Source organism: Cydia strobilella, chromosome 4, assembly GCF_947568885.1.
Source record: "Cydia strobilella chromosome 4, ilCydStro3.1, whole genome shotgun sequence".
Taxonomy (NCBI): domain Eukaryota; kingdom Metazoa; phylum Arthropoda; class Insecta; order Lepidoptera; family Tortricidae; genus Cydia; species Cydia strobilella.
The window spans coordinates 1334225-1358049 of NC_086044.1; the positions used below are offsets into that span (position 1 = coordinate 1334225).

Genomic DNA, 23825 nt, shown 5'->3' on the forward strand with positions numbered 1-23825 from the left:
AGCGTGTTTGGTAGTGTGTCGAGTCAACTCGACTACTTAATAACAACCTGAAGATTAGGCGACAATGGACAGTGTGTAGTGCGTCTTCATTTGCAGACGGAGACAGAGGACATACCGACGAATTTCGGTCCGTTATTTAAACTCATTAATACCTATGGAAAGGGATTCGATTCGAACCCACGTTCTTCTCTCGTGTATAAAAGTCATAGAGTGACTGTATTCGTCTCGTTTTTAGGGTTCCGTACCCAAAGGGTAAAAACGGGACTCTATTACTAAGACTCCGCTGTCCGTCTGTCCGTCTGTCTGTCTGTCACCGGGCTGTATCTGTATCTCATGAACCGTGATAGCTAGACAGTTGAAATTTTCACAGATGATGTATTTGTGTTGCCGCTATAACAACAAATACTAAAAACAGAATAATATTAATATTTAAATGGGGCTCCCATACAACAAACGTGATTTTTTTGCTGTTTTTTCCGTAATGGTACAGAACCCTTCGTGCGCGAGTCCGACTCGCACTTGGCCGGTTTTTAAGTATTAGCGGAAAGTAAATAAACTAAGCCCCAAAATAGACACATAATCATTACCAGAAGATAATTTATACAGTAATTTATTTACACAAGTCTCACGGTAAGGGGCTACGGGTTATTCCGAGTAACTTCGTATCTAGTTCAGGCTTTGTATGGAGTCAAGCTACTGCTTACCCTTTACTGTGATTAAATAAAGAAGACGCCGCATCTCTGGTATGCTTTTGAGTATTTTTATCGATTTGTACATATTTTGTTCGGAATTCATCGATTAATTAACATCTAACTGGCCGCATGCCATTACCTTAATATATCGTGACACACTTAATTACTGATTTATGAAAATTTTCAAAATTATGAGGCAGTTTGTTAAGACTCTATTACAAATTAACATTTTTATAAAAATCTAAACACCGTTCTGTTCCGGACATTTGAGTACCACTAAGTAGGTACCAGTGGCGAGTTTGCCCATCAGTAGCCGTGCCACTAGTACAATATTACTTAAAACAGTACATTAATAGAATAAAATAAAGGCAACCCCCTTTTTCCCCGGGGTGTCCCTCCGGGACCCCCCGCCGTCATAGCGGTAGTAACGGAAAGAATCTTCCAACTCAGTTTAACATTAAAAAAAAAAAAAAACATAATATAACAATGAAACATAGAATAAGATTAAAGTGCCACGAAATGGCCTCATCTCAGCATAAGCCACCAGCTTCCAGCGCTGATCTTCCGATGAGACCATCAGGTGAAAAAAATCACGGAAGGCAACAGACAAGAAGAAAAAAAGACATAAAATAATCTGTCAGATGTTTATTTACCATGTCCATGTGGTAAATAAGCATAATTCCTAAGTAAACTTGAAACTGCACCATTTTACATATAGGTATTGTTTACACAAAAGTATTCTCCGTGTTAGCACAGAATAAGTAATAGTGTTTGTTGAGCGTAGACTGTTTTTCCGATGAAGCTCGTACGCCGAAGACTGGAACGCGCTGGCCGAAGTGAAGCTACCGCTGCCAATTACCTCAGAAATACCACCACCATGTTACCGGGTTAGTGTGAGGGTTAGTAAGAACACTTATTTTAGGGTTAATAAGATGTTAAGTGTAGACTAGTTGTTGACGGACTGACGAGGCTAGGTTGGGCAGTCATATTTATATAATAGCGCGCCCGCGCCCCGCCCACTGTGTCACGTGGGTGTGTTGTGCAGAGTCAGTATCCATTTATTGGCCAATCAGCTTACGCTATTTTACAAAGTTAGGGAATAGGTAATATTTATTGTGGGACATTGATTCTTATAACTATGCACGAAATATAAAAATAAAACATAAACACACAATGATTAAAAGACATAGAAAGTTACACAATATTAAAACACAAAATTAGAGAATCACAAAACGTACAATAAAAATATCTTAAAAGCTATATACGACAATCTCCCCCGCGTGTGCCAACACCGTCTCCATTCGTGGAGTATATAGGTATAAGCCGGGAAACTGGACGGCGGACTTCACCCGCTCGGGTGCGAACAATGGCTACTCTTACGTGGCCATCAGGGCCGGGAAAGAGTTGTGCGATTTCGCCTCTAGGCCATGTTCCTCGTGGCATAGAGCTGTCCGCTACGATGACGATGTCGCCTATATTTAGCTTCTGCACGTTCTGGTGAGCACTGGGCCGAGGGAGGAGGCTGGGTCTGTATTCTTTTTGCCAGCGCCTCCAAAAGTGATCGGCTAAGTTCTGCGCTGTCTTCCATGACGACAGTGACATATCTTTGTCTGTGAAGACGCCCAGCGGTGCCATTGCGCTCGACCGGCCGATGAGAAAATGGTTCGGCGTCAGAGCCTCGACATCTAGGTCTGGATTCACAGGTGTCAGTGGTCTGGAGTTCACTACGTGCTCGGCTTCTAGAAGCAGCGTGTGTAGAACTTCTTCATGAGGTGCTCTCTCTTTTAGTGTAGCTTTCAATGCAGTTTTCACGCTGCCCACGAGTCGTTCCCATGCACCGCCGGCGGAAGGGTTGCCAGGCGGTATCTTTTTCCAGGTGATCGCTCGTTCAGTCAGGAATGGCTTTAGACTGTCTGGCAGCGTTTTCTTGGCCTCTGCAATTTCTCGTTCTGCTCCGTAGAAGTTAGTTGCGTTGTCGGAGTACAGAACGGTAGGCGTGCCGCGCCGAGCTATCATTCTGCGCAGTGAGAGTATCATAGAGGATGCCGAAAGTGAGGCGGCAAGCTCTAAGTGCACAGCTCGGGTAGTGAGGCAAGTATATAATACGCCCCATCTTTTCTCGCGGCGGCGGCCTATTGTAATATTCATTGGGCCAAATAAATCTACGGCTGCGGCGGTAAATGGCGGTTGATTCGCCTGGAGCCTCTCTGGTGGTAAGTCGCCTACAGGAACCTTGAGTGTGGTCCCCTTATAGGTCCGACACCATTGGCACTTATTCGTTATATAACGAATGCTACTGCGCAGACCGATAATATAATATCTCTGTTTCAGCTCGTTTATCACTGTTGAATGGTTGCCGTGATTGTAGAGAGCATGAAAATGATGTATTAGCAGCTTGACGAAATCTTCTTTAGCGTGTAGAACGGGTATGTGTACATCTTTATCTATTCTGGCGTTCAGCACGATGACTCCATTTTTGTCGAGTTTTACTGCGATTTTATGGAGTGGCGATTTCTTCGGAATCGGCCGTCCAGTTTCCATTAACTTGATTTCCTCTGGAAAGGCTTCATGTTGACTCCGGCGTATAAGCAATATCTCTGCTAAATTCAAATGCCCCTTATTTATGTCTGTGTCTGGTTTCTTTTTAAGCAATGCGGCTTTAAAAACCTCGGCGGCAACCAGTGTTTTAGCGGTGGCGCGGACTAAGCGTACGAACTTTGAGAACCTACATACCTCCGGCAGGTACTCAAACTTATTTTTCGCGGCGCCTACCGAGCATACGAGCTTGTTAACGCGTTCTTCGCCCGTATCGGCGACGGGCGCGGGCGTTTTCTCTGTCGGCCAATGCTCCTCGCTTTTACGTATGAAATCGGGCCCTATGAACCATCGGTGGTTCGCTCCAAATTGCGTAGGTATACCGCGCGTCGCGTCGTCAGCTACGTTAGCTGCACTAGGCACCCAGCGCCAGTTGGCGGGGGTGGTAGTGTTCTCGATTTCCGCTAACCTATGTGCGACGAACGTTTTGTACCTACGTGGGTCCGACCGTATCCACGTGAGTGCCGTTTTGGAGTCAGACCAAAAATACTTGTCCTTTATTACGTAGTCTGACTCTTTGACTATGGTCTCCGCTAACCTAGTCGCTAGTACGCAGCTCTGTAATTCCATTCGTGGAATACTAACTACCCGGAGAGGTGACACTCGGGCCTTTGCGGCCACTAATGCGGACGTTCTAGTCCCCTCGGGGTTGACGCTGACTAGGTACACGGCCGCGGCATATATTTTTTCACTTGCGTCGCAAAAAACATGCATATATGCCTCCCTATTAAATGCGGGCACGTGTCGCGGAATTTCCAAGTCCCGTAATTGTTGTACGTTATCTATGAACGATCGCCATGCGGGTGCGAGCGAGACGGGTATGGGCGAGTCCCATCCGATTCCGGTGCGCCATATCTCCTGCATTAATGCCTTGCCTAAGACGGATATGGGGCTAACGTATCCGATCGGATCGAATATTGACATCGCACTACTCGTAACCTGTCGTTTTGTGGGTAATTTCTGACCGTTAAGTACGTCCTCGGGCGTGTTGCGAAAGTTTACGTTGAAACCTAAGGTGTCACGCTTGTGATTCCATTTCAAACCTAACGTACGTTCGCTCTCGCTAGCGCCTAACAATGACGTTTCCTCTTTACTGTTAACTACGTCAGCAATAACCGCAGGATGGTTCGACGCGAACCCGCGAAGCTCGAATGACGCGCGCATATTTAGTTCGTAAACCTCGTTTACTATGCGCCTGGCGTCGTCCTCGGACGTATCGAGCGCGATCAACATGTCGTCCATGTACGTATTTTTTATTGTTTTTTCAGCTGCGATCGGAAATTGTTCGCTATGCGTTCTTGCGTTTTCGTTTTTGACGTATAGCGCGGTTGTCGGCGACGCTGCCGATCCAAATATAAGCCGCTTCATTCTGTATTCTTGCGGTGGAGAGGTGCGGTCCTCCCCCCGCCAAACGAAACGTAACGCATCGCGATCTTGCTCAATTATCTCGATCTGTAAAAACATTTCTTTGACGTCCGCTATTACCGCGATTTTACCCTCGCGGAAACGCACTAGTACGCCAAAGAGTGACTCTAATAAGTCGGGGCCGGCCAAAAGCGCGCTATTGAGCGACCGTCCGTAGGCCGTGGCGGCCGCGTCCCACACTAATCTCATTTTGCCGCGTTGCGGGTGAAAAGTTGGGAAATGCGCTAAGTACCACACCCGGGGCGCATCGAGGGGGGGCGGCGACTCCATTTTCTCCGCGTAACCTTTGTCAAGCAAGTTAGCCATATGCTTTGCATATTCGGCCTTTAACGTTGCATCTCGGTCTAGTTTTCGTTCTAGACTGTACAGCCGTTTTAATGCTTGCGCTCGGTTATCTGGGAGCTTTTCGTCGTCCGTCCGCCATAATAAGCCCGCTCGATACCTATTCTCCCCCGGTATTTTTACACAGGTGGTTTTCAGCAAGTCTAGCGCACGCTGGTCGGGATCGGCCCGAGGTAGCTTTTGTGAAACGCCTAATGATTCTATGTCAAAATGCCGTTTCATTAGCTCTAAAGCCTCGTCGTCCGCGGTTTTAGGCCGTGCGTGCCCTACAAAATTTACCGCGGCGCGGCGCGTTCTATCTGGGCCGTGTAAAACCCAGCCCAGTCTAGTTAGGCTAGCAATAGGAAGCTCAGGCGGGCCCTCTAATATTTGCCGAGAAATGATGAGGTGCCAATTATCTTGGCCTATCACGATGGTAGGTATGCCGGTCGGGTAACTCAATTCGTCCGCGATCTTAGTCAAGTGTTCGCACTTGTCGACTACGTCACGTGGTACGCCCTGCATTCCTATGCCAATATCGCCAATCGTGATTACCTCCATCATTTCCATGTGTCGGCTACAAAAACCCCGTATTGCGACTCGTAACGTATACGAATCCGGATTTCTGACTACGCCGCCTATGCCTTCTATCTCCAAAGTTTCGCCTTTTACGCGAGGCGCGAGTTTATCGGCCGTTTCGTGAAGCATCAAAGTCATAGCCGCGCCTTCGTCTAGCAGCGCGAGGGTTTGCACGGTACCTAGCGGTCCCGACACCTCTACAGGCATGACTTTGAGGTACGTTTGCGGAAGCCTAATATTATTAACCGCTGCCGCCGGAGTACTATTACCGTTCGCGGGCGCGGCCGCGTTCAGTCCGTGTAATAGCTTATGATGTCCGGCTTCGCATTGGTTAACTCCGCACGCGATGTACTTGCACTTGAACTTACGGTGAGCCGCGTCTAAGCACCTATAGCATAATCTAGCGCCCTTTGCTAAGTCCCACCGTTCAGGAATCGTCGCCGCTAAAAATTTACGACACGCGCTAACTTTGTGCTCGTGGCCGTTCTGGCAAACGGCGCACGTGCTGCGCGAGACAGGGACGGACGATGTCGGTTGTTTGGGCTTAGCTCCGGTCGACGCGGGTTTTTTTTTGTTACTATCGCGAGGCTTAACTTGCGCGATAGCGGGTTTATTACTACGCGGCGCTTCGCGTACGTAATGATCGTGGGAATCTGATTCCGACTCCGTGCTAGGATCGCGGGAAAACGCGGGGGCGCGACGCCTATCGCGAGAACTGCTTGCTCGCCTAGGGTCGTGCTCAAAAGATACCGTGTTTACTGTGTTCCGCAATCTGTTCGACGGCCTATGTCGGTTGACGCGTTTGGCTGCAGTGCTAATTTCGTTCAAAAACTCCGATAATGCAACTAGACCGGGAGTTTGACTATTAGACTGCCTATATTTTGCCCATTCGTAACGCACAATCAAATTAAGTTTGTCCACGATTTTGTTTACAAGTTCAGGCGCGTGTAGGTACTGCTCTTGTCGCAGCGAACGTATGGTTGCGACGGCATTCGCAATATGTGCGGCGAAGGAAGCTATGTTCGCGTTGTCTTCTGACAAGCGCGGCATACGTTTTATATTATGCAACTCCGTTAACACAATTTCCTCCGGGTCGCCGAATTGCCGTTCTAGCGCCTCCATAATTTCGTACGGGTCCTGAACTGTGTACATAATTGATTTCACGGCGGTCCGAGCCTCGCCTTTGAGCGCGCGCCTAATACGACTTACGTTATTGACGGCACTAAACATGGGAGACGTGTCCTCGAACTCTGCCCTAAATGAAATCCATTCGGTTATATCTCCTCCGAATGAGGGTAACTCGGGCGGCTTATGGTAGATAGGTGCATAACTGCCGTGTGGCACCTCTAAATAACGCGGTTGCGGCCTACTAGTACCCCGCTCAATGGCGGCGGCGCGCGGCGGCGGCGCTGTCTCCTTCGGCAAGGGAATTTTACTATTCACGATCGCGACGTCGTGCTCCTGCGGCCTACACTGTTGTCCTACCCAATTCCTAGTACGCCGTTCAGACTCGTCAGCCACGGTACTGCCTCTGTCAGAATTCGCCTCCAATTCGGCGATCTGCAGCTTTAATTTGGCAGTATCGGACTGCTTCTGAGCGACAACTAGAGCGGCTTTATGAACCTCGAGCTCGGCCATGAGCACCGATAATTGACTATCACGATCCCTATTTACCGATTCGCGACCTCTGATTGATCCACGAACAGACGGCGCCCGCGGCGGCGGCGGCGCGACCACGGGGTCTTTATTTACTAGCGTATTCGACCTACTGCGTTCTACTACCGTATCTTCGAATGCGTTCGAGTGTACCGAATTGTTGTCTATCTCTCCACCGCTATTCACTTGGTTGCCGGTGGAGCCTTTGCTCCATGTATGTGTCTCGGTAGACGTGGTCTTGCCGGACGAGGGGGTAGGGGTCTCTGTGGGCGCGGGGGCAGGCGGGCCCTTAGCGCGCGGTCGAAGATTTCTCGTACTCTTCGTAGACATCTTCTTCTTTCTTGACACACACGCGGGGGTCCCTAACTATATACAAATTTACCTGCCTAACACCTATGCCCTGACGCCACAGAGCGCAACGTCAGTGCCCCTAAGCGTAAATCCCTCGGTGCACTGAATCTCCCGCAATGACAAAGTGCAATGCCTAGAGCGTTCGAAAGCAGTGTGATGGCATCACCATGTGACACATGCAACGAAAGTTGCCAGGACGCGTGAGTGGAGGAAAACCTACAACACAGCACGGTCCGACCGGCAAGCCGGTATAGTGGGGTATGGAGGGGTAATTGGGTAAGGGTCTGAGCCGAAGCGTACTTCAAGGCTCAGCGCGTTCGTTTTTCAAGCTTCTTTTTTCTATCTGAGTGGAGAAAAATCTCGACACTCAGCGCGTACTTGTTTCTTTGTTCTTTCTTCTATCTGAGTGGAGAAATTCTCAACACTCAGCGCGTACTTGTTTCTTTGTTCTTTATTCGGCTATCGAAGGACCATAATTGTTGAGCGTAGACTGTTTTTCCGATGAAGCTCGTACGCCGAAGACTGGAACGCGCTGGCCGAAGTGAAGCTACCGCTGCCAATTACCTCAGAAATACCACCACCATGTTACCGGGTTAGTGTGAGGGTTAGTAAGAACACTTATTTTAGGGTTAATAAGATGTTAAGTGTAGACTAGTTGTTGACGGACTGACGAGGCTAGGTTGGGCAGTCATATTTATATAATAGCGCGCCCGCGCCCCGCCCACTGTGTCACGTGGGTGTGTTGTGCAGAGTCAGTATCCATTTATTGGCCAATCAGCTTACGCTATTTTACAAAGTTAGGGAATAGGTAATATTTATTGTGGGACATTGATTCTTATAACTATGCACGAAATATAAAAATAAAACATAAACACACAATGATTAAAAGACATAGAAAGTTACACAATATTAAAACACAAAATTAGAGAATCACAAAACGTACAATAAAAATATCTTAAAAGCTATATACGACAGTGTTATCATACAGAGCGGCCACGCACCGCCCCGCCCCGACTCGAATTACCTCGCCCCGCGACAGCAGATTGACGGCCGTTTGCCGGCCGCTCAGTACTGTTTTCAAGCAACTTACTCACACTATGACGCATGCCGCGTTTACAGACGTGCCTTTTACACATAGAAACGCAAGTGATTTTTGATGTATGGCGTGTCCGCCCTATGGTGTAAGCCCTTTCGCCTAAGTTTTCTTAGGTAATATTGTCTTCGGTTACCGCGATAGTTACTCATGAAATAAAACTATGAAAACGGATTATATCGCATATATTGAATTTATACTACATCCCGACGTTTCGAACCCTTTAAAGCGTTCGTGGTCAACGGGTGACGGGTGGTTATAGATTTTTCCTTTATTAAAACCTCTTTTTTTGTCCACCAGGTCGAGCAGTCCTGGACCGGCTATCTAGCACCACAGTAACAGATGGCACAGTGGAACCAGGCAGAGAACTACTCCCAGAGCCCCTGGACGTGGCTCCGTACGCGGTGGTAGAAACCAACGCTACCTGCGGGGACAATGGCGCTGAGGACTATTGCAGAGATACGCCTGGAAAGTAAGTATTTAAAACTATGAAAACGGATTATATCGTATATTGAATTTATAATACATCCCGACGTTTCAAATCCTTTATAGCGTTCGTGGTCGAAACGTCGGGGCTGTAAAGGGTTCGAAACGTCGGGATGTATTATAAATTCAATATACGATATAATCCGTTTTCATAGTTTTATTACATGAGTAGCTATCGCGGTAACCGAAGACAATATTAAGTAAGTCTTTGTTCATTTCTCTCTTTTCCTCTGTTTCTCTCCCACTCTTTATATCAGTGAGTCTACTCAAAGTATTAAAACGGCGCATCCATTTAGGAACATCGTGAAATTGGCGGCAAAAGATCGCGTTGATGAAAGATACCTTGCGAAAAGAGCATGGAGCAGGACCCTCCTCTGATAGAAAGACACAATAATGTTTTGTATACTTCTGGTCAAAAGTTTTCATCTTTTAGTTACATGAGATAATTGAAAGTTTGTACGGAACCCTCAGCGAACTCTCATTTGATGACTTATAAAGCCAAATTTCTACAGCTATTTCTACTACTATTTCGTCTCTACACACATAATTGTTTACATCTTACATCTTTAACTCTTATTATCAACTAGACGATTCATTTTCTAGACTTATATTGACCGGGATTTAGACCGTGATTTCCTTTTGTATTGTTTTTGAGCTCCCGATATTTCGACGGAGTTACATGCATCTTGTTCACGGGTGACTGAAGATAAACTTACCATCAGGTGGGATCGTGGTCAAACGCTTGCCTGTTTATCATTAAAAATAAATAAAAATAACCGGCCAAGTGCGAGTCGGACTCGCGCACCGAGGGTTCCGTACTTTTTTGTATTTGTTGTTATAGCGGCAACAGAAATACATCATCTGTGAAAATTTCAACTGTCTAGCTATCACGGTTCATGAGATGCAGCCTGGTGACAGACGGACGGACAGACGGACAGACGGACAGCGGAGTCTTAGTAATAGGGTCCCGTTTTTACCCTTTGGGTACAACCCTAAAAAACACGGTGGCGTCATTGATCGGGTCGCCACTTTCCCGAATGAAGGTTGAGGGAGACGATGGCTGAGATACGCGTCATACTCGTGAACGGGTGCTGTTTGTGGAGACCGGTCTGTTTAAGTTTACACGGGCTTCATTTTACCTATGTAACTTTACTTTTGAGTGGCATTAACGTGAGGCACTTCATTCGGTTCTTATCTGTTTGTCTGATTTAATATCTTGTCTTTTTATTAATTATATAACAATTCAAGTCTTGGAGACCCTTTACATCTCTGGATAATTTGATGATCTTTTTTATTATTATATACATTTTATCTCTGACACCTAGAGACTTTTACATCTCTAAACAATTTTAGTACTTCTGTTGTTTGTATATTTTTATTAGTTTTTTTTTGTGTAATTTCACATTTATATTTATGTAATTGTTTTTTGTAATTTTGGGTTAATTTTATTGTTTGTAAAAATTGACACGTAAAAGTGCCCCTGTGGCCTATTTGCTGAATAAATGTTTGATGTTTGATGTTTGAACAATACAAAAGGTAATCACGGTCTATATCCCGGTCAATATAAGTCTAGTGAAACTAACCGTGAATCATTCAAAACTCTGATTAATTTTCTATTTTTTTTCAGACGCGGCGTGGTCTGCGACGTATGTGAAGGCTTGGATGGACCAGCAGCCCGCCGTCACCCAGCGTCTTACGCCATTGACGGTGATCCTAGTACCTGGTGGCAGAGTCCTGTAGGCGTAGCTCATGTTACGCTGGTCGCTACGTTACCTGATGTAAGTATAGTAGTTTTGAAGACTCCAGCAGGGATTTTTAAGTCCGCGCGGTTAGTGACATGACATAGCATGTGACTAATCTTGGGCGCTTGCTTCTAAAGCAAGGAGTAAACATATAAGAGCAGTGTTATATCATGTCGTCTGCGATAAGTGCGGTGCGGTGGTTATCGTCTCATTGAAAATTGGAACTTCGCGCCTTTTTCTACTGACAAGTTTGACAGACAGATAATGTATATTGCTATTTATAATACTTATGGCATACCGATTTTTAGGGTTCCGTACCCAAAGGGTAAAAACGGGACCCTATTACTAAGACTCCGCTGTCCGTCTGTCCGTCCGTCTGTCCGTCTGTCTGTCTGTCACCAGGCTGTATCCCATGAACCGTGATAGTTAGACAGTTGAAATTTTCACAGATGATGTATTTCTGTTGCCGCTATAACAATAAATACTAAAAACAGAATAATATAAATATTTAAATGGGGATCCCATACAACAAATGATTTTCTTGCTGTTTTTTTCCGTAATGGTACGGAACCCTTCGTGCGCGATTCCGATTCGCACTTGGCCGGTTTAAAATTTTTTTATTTGCTTTCATCTGCCAAATCGACAGAAAATAAACGACCTTGTGACCTTAGGTCACAAGGTTCAAAACCGACTGCATGGTGAAGAAACACATGAACGCTACAGAACTTGCAACTACTAATAGTTACCAAGTTAGGGCTATTATTTATGGTATGTAGGTAAACATCACAGATGTTACTCACTAGATGGAGAACATAAAAAACATAAGCGAATACATTTTTTACGAATAGGTAATTTTAAAATAGTTATTTACGATACAAGTGCGGAAAAGAGGAAATTCTAAACGAGTGGCTGTAAATTAAAACACGACTGCAGGGAGTGTTTTAAATCGACACGAGTTGCGAATTACCACGTACGAAGTACAACGTTTTACAATACATATGGCCCTTTAAACTTTCGACTAGTGCGAGAAAGTAGCATATGTACTGTAAATAATTTTTTGGGTGTTTCTTACTCAGAAACGTTATAAATGATCTCATGCAATGTTATGAAGAGTTGTGAATTCTACATGGAAGCCCAAAAATACGTTGACAATTTTTTTTTTTTTCAATATATGCCCTATCACTAGGTAATACATACTTTAAGAAATAAATACTATTACTATAAGAAAAAATCGTAGCCCGAGTTTAACGGCTGAAGAAGAGGGCACAGTACCGCTCCATGATATATATTTTCTAATCACAGAATTTTTGTGTTCATCATCATTCTCCTGGCGCATTCCCTATTTGGGGTCGGCCCTCCTGATACTTGATCGCCACTTGTTGCGATCTTTAGTCATTGCTGGCGTTAGGCCTAGCTCCGTCAAGTCCTTGGAGATGGTTCTAGTCCAGTTGGTTGGCGGGCAGCCTCTGCCTCTCTTGCCCTCGTCTATAGCCATAACTAGTCTCGTCATGTGGTGTTCGTCTCTGCGCATTACATGGCCATACCAGCGTAATCGGCCCTCCTGCATCTTATGATGTATCTCTGCAACTTTAAAAGTGTAAAATTTTTGTGTTATAATCGGGAATTTTTATATTATTTCTACTCAGAATCACTAGCTTTTTCTAATTCTACTGAGAAGAAAAGTGCCCATAAAATGGTTGGTCTGTCCTGGGTCCATTCTGTGGAAATAATATAAATATTCCAAAATCTAAAATGCAAGGGGTACAACATTAAATAGAAATGCCCATTAACTACATTACATATGAATCTATGCAAGGAAATCTAGCGCAGGTTTTTTTTTTTTTTTTTACTTTTTTACTAACGGTGTTTACGCTATTTTAGCCCAAGAGAGTATGGAGCGTTGACCGAAGCGCACGCGCGTTTTGTAAAAAATAAGGAACATTAGGAACATTATTTTTTAGGGTTCTGTACCCAAAGGGCAAAAACGGGACCCTATTACTAAGACTACGCTGTCCGTCTGTCTATCTGTCGCCAGACTGTATTTCATGAACCGTGATAGCTAGACAGTTGAAATTTTCACAGATGATGTATTTCTGTTGCCACTATAACAACAAATACTAAAAAGTACGGAACCCTCGGTGGGTACTAATCAGGTAAACCGAAATTAAACTATCGTGAGACATATTTCAAAATAATTAGATCACTACGGTTTTACTAAAATAATCGAAATCGGTCGGGAGAGCATCATCATCACCATCCGGAGATTTGTATGTTCATTTCCCTCCTATACATATATCATATATAAAATTGGGAAAAATATATTGAAGGGATGAAATGGTGGTATATAGTAACAACATATTCTCTTGACGACAGTTTCAAAATTAGCCAGCTTTTTAACTGTCACTTTGACAAAGAGTCAAAACTTAACGCGTATGAATTCGCCGCTAGGGGCGCTAGTGTAGATGGTGGTCTTTTCCATAGTTCGAAATGTCAAATGTCACTTGTCACTTCAATGACTGACAGCTGTTCTTTAGTCTTTTCAAAGATAGATATAACTCCGTAATAGATGGATACAGTCTAAGGAAAAAACGTGCCTCGAAAATCACGAAAATTTGATTCTCGATCAGATGGCGCCACTAGTTTTGGCCTGCTCTCGTATAGAGGGCGTTGACTGTTTCGTTTGTTATTTATAATTATAACGCATACCAGTGAAAGAACATGGGTCAAAATCATATAAAAATAATTAATGCAAATAAAAAAATCATTTATCCATATTTAAATACATTTTATCGCATTTTTATAAATATTTATTTTTAGTTGAAAGTGTGTCGACAGATGGCAGTGAATTTACTGGGGTTACAAAATTTACTATGACAGTACCGTTCTAGTATAAGTTACTCTATGGTCTTTTGGACCACCATCAACAGAGGCGCCAACTGGTGAGCAAAAAAACGATAGCCCTCATTGGGACGCGGGTCGTCAGGAGTCAGGAGGTAAAATCCCACTAACTATATCTACGCGAAAGTTGTGGGCAGAGACAAGTCATAAAAATATGGAAAATAAGGTAGCCATTTCGTTCGACTTTAAGGTCCCTTTAAGGTTTGCCTAAATGTTATTGGAGTTTAAGCTTTACCAAAACTATATAAACCTCAAAATTCAATACGAATTCGCGTGGGATTTAGAAGTTTTACATTATTTGCAATTCAGTATTAAAATAGGTAAATATACTTACTTACCTATATATGATTATCTTTATGTTTCGTTAATATCACTTTAATGTCTTTCCTTATTGCGATACTTGACATTACCGTAAATGCTAGTCAATATTGTACTAAAATTGGACCCGGGTATGTCCTTAAACTGCGTCCGGACCCGGATATGTCCTTAAACTACGTCCAAAAGAGAGGTATGGGCACAGTGAATGACATCTCGCTTTGTGTGGTAGGGCACAGGACAGCGGATGTCATTCCAGATCTAGAGCAGAGCCCAACTGGGGAAGTACCTCCACCTTACAGAAAACCGCAGCCAAATAACACTAGACCCTACTCATAGTGTTGTGTTCCTGCCGGTAAGTAAGGTTGCCACAGCTCAACGAGGGAGAGGAGTGTTGGGGTCGGCAACGCGCGTGTAATATCTCCGGTGTTGCAGGCGTCCATAGGCTACGGTAACTGCTTACCATCAGGCGCGCCGTATGCTTGATTGCCACCGACGTGGTATAATTTTTTTTTATAATCAATATAAATTTTCATATTATTTTCTCTTTATTTGAATCAAAATATGTTATCAATCTTTTTTACATGTATTTCCGGTTCGATAAAGTATTATCGAAATGTATACGCAAAAAAGTTCCGCTACTCGATACTAGATGGCGTTAATTTCGATTGCAGCATAGAGTAACTTATACTAGAGCGGTACTGTCATAGTAAATTTTGTAACCCCAGTAAATTCACTGCCATCTGTCGACACACTTTAAAACTAAAAACAAATATTTATAAAAATACGATAAAATGTATTTAAATATGGATAAATGTTTTTTTTTTGCATTAATTATTTTAATGATTTTGACCCATGTTATTTCACTGATATGCGTTAAAATTGTTAAATAACAAATGAAACCGTCGACGCCATCTATACGACAGTAGGCCAAAGCTAGTAGCGCCCTCGGAACGATAATCAAATTTTCTTGATTTTCGAGGCACGTTTTTTCCTTAGACTGTATCCATCTATTACGGAGTTATATCTATCTTTGGATTGCAGTAACAGTGTTCGACGGTGATAAATCGAATACAAATCATGATTTATATCACACGATAACTGGTAAGTGATAAAAATAAATTGGCATTCACTTTTTATTGAAACGAGAGTAAATCAAGTAAGAAACGTACGTGAGTTGTGACTTTTTGTATTTTTTAAGTCCAAAGCGCAAGTTCGGCAATTAGTGTCAAGTTTATTGCTTTTAATTGGCGTTTTGTGATAAAGAGGCGACCTGTGTTGCCATTAATCGAAATGTTGCCACATTTATCACCGTAATTGGAGTTGCTCGTTGCTTTAGGTGTAAAATAGCTTGCGAGTCCGGTGGTCCGTTAAAAGAGGGCACACTTTTGAAGTTTTGCTATTTAAATTCCATGAAAAAAATCACACCGCCGATTTCAACCAAAACCTTAAAAGGTTAAAGTTGGGTCGATATAAAAAAATCACGAAAACATGTCAAATTTTTATTAGGGTTCCGTACCCAAAGGGTAAAACGGGACCCTATTACTAAGACTCCGCTGTCTCTCTGTGTCTGTCTGTCACCAGGCTGTATCTCGTCAACCGTGATAGCTAGACAGTTGAAATTTTCACAGATGATGGTAGGTATTTCTGTTGCCGCTATAACAACAAATACTAAAAACAGAATAAAATAAATATTTAATTGGGGCTCCCATACAACAAACGTAATTTTTTTGCCTTGTTTTGCGCAATGGTAAGGAACCCTTCGTGCGCGAGTCCGACTCGCACTTCGCCGGTATTTTTTTATTTTCAGTTGTATATACGTTGCAGCCTTGCAGCAACAGCTTTATAATTTTAGTATACAATAGACAATAGCTATTCGTAGTGGTATATCCGAGGGAGCAAAATTAATATATTAGGGGACATCTTACACAGATCAACCTAGCCCCAAACTAACCAAAGATTGTACTATGGGTGCTAGGCGACGATATACATACATACTTATATAGTTAAATACTTCGAATAAACCCATTACTCAAAAACAATATTCAAACCCCGGCTCCGTCTCCGGATACCAATGAGTTTTTCGAAATATCCTTTAATATCTGATATTTACCAGTCGCGTTTCGGTGATGGAAAACATCGTGAGGGAACCGGACTAATCCCAATAAGGCCTAGTTTCCCCTCTGGGTTGGAAGGTCAGATGGCAGTCGCTTTCGTAAAAACTAGTGCCCACGTCAATTCCTGGGATTAGTTGCCTAGCGAACCCCAGGCTCCCATGAGCCGTGGCAAAATGCCGGGACAACGCGAGGAAGAAGAGAGATGTAGCAAATACCAAAGATAGATATAACTCCGTAATAGATGGATACAGTCTAAGGAAAAAACGTGCCTCGAAAATCAAGAAAATTTGTTTCTCGTTCAGAGGGCGCTACTAGCTTTGGCCTACTGTCGTATAGATGGCGTTGACGGTTTCGTTTGTTATTTAACAATTTTAACGCATACCAGTGAAAGAACATGGGTCAAAATCATAAAAATAATTAATGCAAATAGAAAAAAAACATTTATCCATATTTAAATACATTTTATCGTATTTTTATAAATCTTCATCTTTAGTTTAAAAGTGTGTCGACAGATGGCAGTGAATTTACTGGGGTTACAAAATTTACTATGACAGTACCGCTCTAGTATAAGTTACTCTATGCAAATACTGAAGTACCTATATATATAGCATTATTTAACATCAACGTTTTATAAGCGGGACTTATGTATCCACTCTAAACGTATTACTCGTATCTTTCGGTAAAGCACGCCGCTATCAGTAAGTACTCGAGCCGATCTAGACATTCTAGACACAGGCTATCTCTAACCAAAGAGAAATAGAGTGCACATACATCAGTTTTGTTACCAAAAATACTATTATTTAGCGTCGACATCTAGCGTCAAGTAGCGGAATTATCATAACTGGTTAGTGCAGCCGTGTGAACCTGGGCACCCAGTCTAAAACATCAACAATATTCACCTGAGGTGACATTTCACGCCGTACTACACTAGTCACTAGTGCAGCCGTGTGAACCTGGGCACCCAGTCTAAAACATCAACAATATTCACCTGAGGTGACATTTCACGCCGTGGTACACTAGTCACTAGTGCAGCCGTGTGAACCTGGACACCCAGTCTAAAACATTAACAATATTCACCTGAGGTGACATTTCACGCCGTACTACACTAGTCACTAGTACAGCCGTGCGAACCTGGACACCCAGTCTAAAACATTAACAATATTCACCTGAGGTGACATTTCACGCCGAACTACACTAGTCACTAGTGTAGCCGTGCGAACCTGGACACCCAGTCTAAAACATTAATAATATTCACCTGAGGTGACATTTCACGCCGAACTACACTAGTCACTAGTGTAGCCGTGTGAACCTGGGCACCCAGTCTAAAACATCAACAATATTCACCTGAGGTGACAGTTCACGCCGAACCACACTAGTCACTAGTGCAGCCGTGTGAACCTGGTACTAAAGGGTCTATAATTTATATACCTTTCTAGCTATTATTTTTGCTTTTTACCTCACGTCTCGGCTATCCTATAATTTCTTACATAGCTTGGGTACGGTGACAGCTGTCATCTCCATACTGTTTATATGTATCATTAAAACGCAACATTTTATTGACATGACAGCTGTCACTGTACCCAAGCTATGTGAAAAAATATATAATCAACAACCTATAGGGTGCTATAGGTATCCATACTGATGCTATAAATGCGAAAGTCTGTCCTTCTGCGTGTTACCTCTTCACGCATAAACCACTGAACCGATTTAGTTGAAATTTGGCATAGACATAGTTTGAGGCCCGGGGAAGGACATAGGATAATTTTTATGTCGGAAATCATGCCTAAAGGGAGTCAAAAGGGGGATGGAATTGAGAGATATAATGAATTGCCTGATAATTGATATAAAGCAAATCTCAAATTGAATGATTGCTATTACTTTTAGCCAGGCGCGAAACTTACTCTAGCTGCTGTTACTGATGGAGTATAAGATGCATGATAGCAATGAGGATATAATAAGATAGAGCGGTACTGTCATAGTAAATTTTGTAACCACTGTAAATTCACTGCCATCTATCCACATACTTTAAAACTAAAAATGAAGATTTATAAAAATACGTTAAAATGTATTTAAATATGGATAAATTATTTTTTTATTTGCATTAATTATTTTTATATGATTTTGACCCATGTTCTTTCACTGGTATGCGTTAAAATTATAAATAACAAACGAAACAGTCAACGCCCTCTATACGAGAGTAGGCCAAAACTAGTGGCGCCATCTGATCGAGAATCAAATTTTCGTGATTTTCGAGGCACGTTTTTTCTTTAGACTGTATCCATCTATTACGGAGTTATATCTATCTTTGATGATAGAAAGCCACAAATGATTATTTGGGGCATTTTCTATGAAAAGGGACCTTATTGTCGATGGCGCTTACGCCGCACAGCGTCGCGCGACATTGTATTTATATCGGAGCATCGTTTATAATGGCGTAGGCGCCATCGACAATAAGGTCCCTTTTTATAGAAAATACTACAAATATTCAAATACACAGAAATGTCAAGCTGCTTTCATGTACGCTTTCAAGATGCCATTTTATTGCAAAATTATATTAGTAACAAATTATTACACTGACACTCAAATGTAAATATTAGACCGCACGTGTTAAACATAAGGAAAAGCTAAATTATGAGCAATTTCGCTGTTCTAAAGTTCTGGAGAGGAGCCTAAAGCAGCAAACCTACCACGCATGTTACATGATTATTTGAACACTCCTGAGTTTTTGTAATTTCCGATCGGGCACCGGAGTTATGATATAGTCTTTTTGAACTATGTAGATATGCAAAATAAAGATATTGATGAATTTGTAAATAAATATCTTAACCGATTAAGTATATGAACATTTCAGAGTGCGAAAGAGGCATGCGAGTCGGACTCGCCCACCGACGATTCCGGACTTTTTAGTATTTGTTGTTATAGCGGCAACAGAAATACATCATCTGTGAAAATTTCAACTGTCTAGCTATCGCAGTTTATGAGATACAGCCTGGTGACAGCAGACGGACAGCGGAGTCTTAGTAATAGGGTCCCGTTATTACCCTTTGGGTACGGAACCCTAAAAAACGTGATCGCTTTTAAGATTCATAGCTCATAACGGCCGCTAGGCTATACAAAGCAGTGGAGATAGTTGACCCCCCCTGCAAACAAATTTCTATGCAGGGGGGCCAGTTATTTCTGCAGCTGACACCCAATTCTTACCTTGTGTAGCTCTGCGATCTTAACACTGGATGCAGGTGTGAGTGCGACATTGCATGGTAACGATAACAGCGTATCTTAAGATACGTTAAAGCGTAAGGGCCCTATCACACTGGCGATTTGCGAGCGAGTTGAAAGCGAGGCGAGCGTGCAGCGAGTTCACCGCGAGCGTGAAACGAGTTCGCCGCGTAATAAGATACTGGGATTCTTTAAAAATACGTTGATGCTCGCGGCGAGATCGTTGCGCGCTCGCCTCGCTTTTAGCTTTCTCGCAAATCGCCAGTGTGATAGGGCCCTTACAGGACGACATTATGCATCAAGTGCCATCAATCTTGCAGATAAGCGATCAAATTAACCTTTAAGCGAAGCAATTAACAACGCTTTGCATACTTTCACTCAATGACATTTTCCAGTAATACAGCACTTTATCACATCTTAAAGATACTCTGTGAGCGAAATCGTGGTTATGGGTAAAGTTAAGCATGCCCTCAAGCCTTTTGACGTGCTTGAAAATATTTTTATAAAATTATTATTTTTTTAAACCGGCCAAGTGCGAGTCGGACTCGCGCACGAAGGGTTCCGTACTGTGCATTTTAATTGAGAAATTATCATAAAATATTAGTAAATAATCATGAAATGATCTCGTAATTAACTAAAACGATCAAACAACAGAATACTTTTTTCCGTTATTAGATAAAAAGAAAAGTACCTATGTTGATTATTAATCGATAAGCACAGATAAGTACATTTTTTAATTAAAAGTAATTTGTAAGTCTTCTATTTTATAAATAATATTGTTTTTTGTATAAAACATGATTAAACCAACCAAACGGCCACGTGTTTAGTAAAGCTCTAGCACTTTCAAGAAGATAATTATTTTACTAATTTTAGCGTCCTTTTTAGGGTTCCGTACCCAAAGGGTAAAAACGGGACCCTAATACTAAGACTCCGCTGTCTGTCACCAGGCTGTATCTCATGAACCGTGATAGATAGACAGTTGAAATTTTCACAGATGATGTATTTCTGTTGCCGCTATAACAACAAATACTAAAAACAGAATAAAATAAATATTTAAGTGAGGCTCCCATACAACAAACGTGATTTTATTGACGTTTTTTGCGTAATGGTACGGAACCCTTCGTGCGCGAGTCCGACTCGCAGTTGGCCGGTTTTTCAATCCCACATTTTTATCGAGAAATTATCATAAAAGATTAATAAATAATCATGAACTGATCTCTTAATTAATTAAAACGATCAAAAACAAAATAATACTTTCTCCGTTATTAGATATTTAAAAAGAAAACTACCTATGTTGATTATAAATCGATAAGCACAGATATCATTGTACGTACATATTGTAAAAGTAATTTGTACGATAGCACGAGCACGCACGAGTATGAATGAATCTTTTATTTTGTAAACAATATTATTTTTTTATCAACCAAACGGCCATGTTTTTAGTAAAGCAATATTATGAACCCCGTTGGTTGGGTCATCTTGTGAGAATGGATGAACTATTTTACAAATTATGAAGTCTTTCGGAATCCTACCCCATGGCCACCCTATAATGATTTAAGCACAACCCGTCTCCATTACGCGTCCACTACATTGCGATGGTATCGCCGCCGCCGCCCATTTGCCCCCCTTTGTTCTGCCGCTATCTATCCATTGTTGAAGATTCTATAATATATTGACCGTGTATTATTAGATTTATTAGTAAATGCTAATCGAATAGATTAAGTACTAGGTAAGCAAGTGCAATAATAAGTGTTTTTTAGGGTTCCGTACCCAAAGGGTAAAAACGGGACACTATTACTAAGACTCCGCTGTCCGTCTGTCCGTCCGTCTGTCTGTCTGTCACCAGGCTGTACCTCATGAACCGTGATAGCTAGACAGTTGAAATTTTTACAGATGATGTATTTCTCATTATAATTTATCTCCACGGGACTTAATCGCGTAAAATAGTTTTAAATTTACCTCCGACGTTTCGAGGACGGCGTTGTCCCCGTGGTCTCGGAGAAGACTCTCCGAGACCACCTCCGTCCTCGAAACGTCGGAGGTAAATTTAATACTATTTTACGCGATTAAGTCCCGTGGAGATAAATAATAATGAGTAAAAATCGTGAAAGTTTAAATCAGTGTTATGTATTTCTGTTGCCGCTATAACAACAAATACTAAAAACAGAATAATATAAATATTTAAATGGGGCTCCCATACAACAAACATGATTTTTTTGCTGTTTTTTTTCCGTAATGGTACGCCCTTCGTGTGCGAGTCCGACTCGCACTTGGCCGGTTTTTTTTATTTTAATCGCTTGTTTTTTTACAAGCTTTTATTTAACTTGTCCTCTAGTTAGAACAGGAAAAGTCTGCAGAGATTTTGACAGCGCAGTGCCAGTGTTATTTATACGTCATAATTTCATAGAAGTTTGTCGTTTAAAATAACACCTGCATTGCGTGTGCTGTCAAAATCTCTGCAGACTTTTCTCAGTTTGACTCTAGTATGCAAGTGTTAGGACCACTTGCACCATCCCATTAACCCGGAGTTAACCGGTTAAACCTGGAGTTACCATGGCCAGTACAATTTGACACTGCGTTAAAGGTTGAAACGCTTAACCCCGGGTTAGTGGGATGGTGCAAGTGGCGCTTAGTGTGTGGGTCAAATCTTGGAAGCTAAATTTGACTTCCCGATTTCCGATTAGCTGAGAATTTACATACTTATGTAAGTCGGGTGACAATGCAATATTATGGTACCATCGAGCTGATCTGATGATGGAGACAGGAGGTGGCCATAGGAACTCAGTGATGAAACAATGTAACGTAATTGTCTCGATGAGTATTAGTTGCCTGTGGTAAGAAAAGTACAGTCAGCGATAGAAACTTAAACCAAAAATGAGTTTTTTGCCAAAACTTATTCATATTGTAGGAGGCAAAAGAACAGACAAATCGCGTGATAGAGAGCAATGCCTAATATGGACACCTCAGCACCAGAAGGGTTAGAAGTGCATTGCTGGCCTTTAGCATGGGAGCACGCTATACGTACGAATAAGTCCAATTGCACAGACTCATGTTCTGAATGAGAATCATTAATGTTTACCTACTTAGACAAAAATCAATAATCTCGGCCTTAAGCCGAGATTATCGATTTTTGACATTCAAGTTCTTTGACATTGTTCAAATTCACTTGGAAAAGTCGATAACCTTATTCTTTGTTTAAAGGAAAAAATGTAAAGTTACGCTTACGGCAAGACTTGAACTCGCAACCTCCGCAATCCGCGTATACAGAGTGGCTAAAAAATAAGTGCATTCCCGTTGCGAGGGAGGTTTTGGGATTATACTGAGCAACTTTTACTTACTATGGGACCAACCCCGAAATCGCGTAATACACTTATGCATGAATGCACTTATTTTTTAGCTACCGTGTATCGCTCGCAGACGTAGGTATCTGCGTGTTAAAAAAATTGGCTTATTCTTTGTTGTTTAATGTCTCGTATATAATCTAGACATGTAAGCAAATAATACACAGAAAAAAAATAGTTCTCCAGCCAAGTAAATCCTCTTGTGTCAAGATATTTTGTGTTTCCTATATAAGGAAACAATAAAATTCTTGCGTCAAGATATAAAAGGTTTCAAATTTTATTATTTAAGGTAAAAAAATCAATACTTTATCCGAGCTATAAAAAGTTTTTTTTTTAAAAAGCTCAATATTCCCACCAAGAGCGTTTGCGTTTTGTTTTATGTATTGTATTTTTTGAAATTGAACCTAAGTGTCTTAGTGCAATACTTAAAGAACTTGTGTCAAGAAACTTTGTTTCTTGGGGTATAGACTCATAATTTCAATCGAGAATTGCATTTCTCCACGAAAACAAGAAAACGCATTGGCTTAAGAGTATGTTACTCAATGTAATTTTTTTATTTTTTCACACGAAGAGCCGAAATTTCTTAGCGTATGAAACCGGTAACTTAAGTCAAATCATAGTATTTTCTGAATTGAATCTTAAGTGTCTCAGGGCAATACTTAAAGAACTTGTGCCAAGAAACTTTGTTTCTTGGGGTTAGATACTCATAATTGAATTGAGAATTATATTTCTCCATGAAAACAAGAAAAAGCATTGGTTCAAGAGTACGTTACTCAATGTAAAATATGATATTATTTATATCTAGAGTAGAAATTTCTTAGCGCAAAGTTTAGTATGTTTTGAATAAAGAATTAATTTTCTTAAACCAAGATGATTTTCGTGATTCGTTGAAGATGTAATGTTTGTAGTTCTAAACTTTTCCATATTTTGAAGCGAGATACTACTGTTGCTTATGACAATTCAAAAGTTACTTGAGGTTAATAATTAGAATGTTTTAA

The 23825-nt window shown here is 41.8% G+C and overlaps 1 protein-coding gene and 1 long non-coding RNA gene across 2 annotated transcripts in view; both read left to right on the forward strand.

The window, feature by feature from the left end:
* LOC134740894 (laminin subunit alpha-2) overlaps positions 1-23825 on the forward strand; it is a 313744-nt gene that overhangs the window by 65822 nt on the left and 224097 nt on the right. Inside the window, exons 2-3 of the mRNA XM_063673547.1 lie at positions 9013-9184; positions 10826-10976. Coding sequence (XP_063529617.1) covers positions 9013-9184; positions 10826-10976 — 323 coding nt within the window. The remainder of the gene's footprint in view (positions 1-9012; positions 9185-10825; positions 10977-23825) is intronic.
* On the forward strand, positions 23001-23695 carry LOC134740436 (uncharacterized). Its single transcript, XR_010127819.1, has 2 exons — positions 23001-23235; positions 23471-23695. It is a non-coding gene; the product is annotated as an uncharacterized LOC134740436 (long non-coding RNA).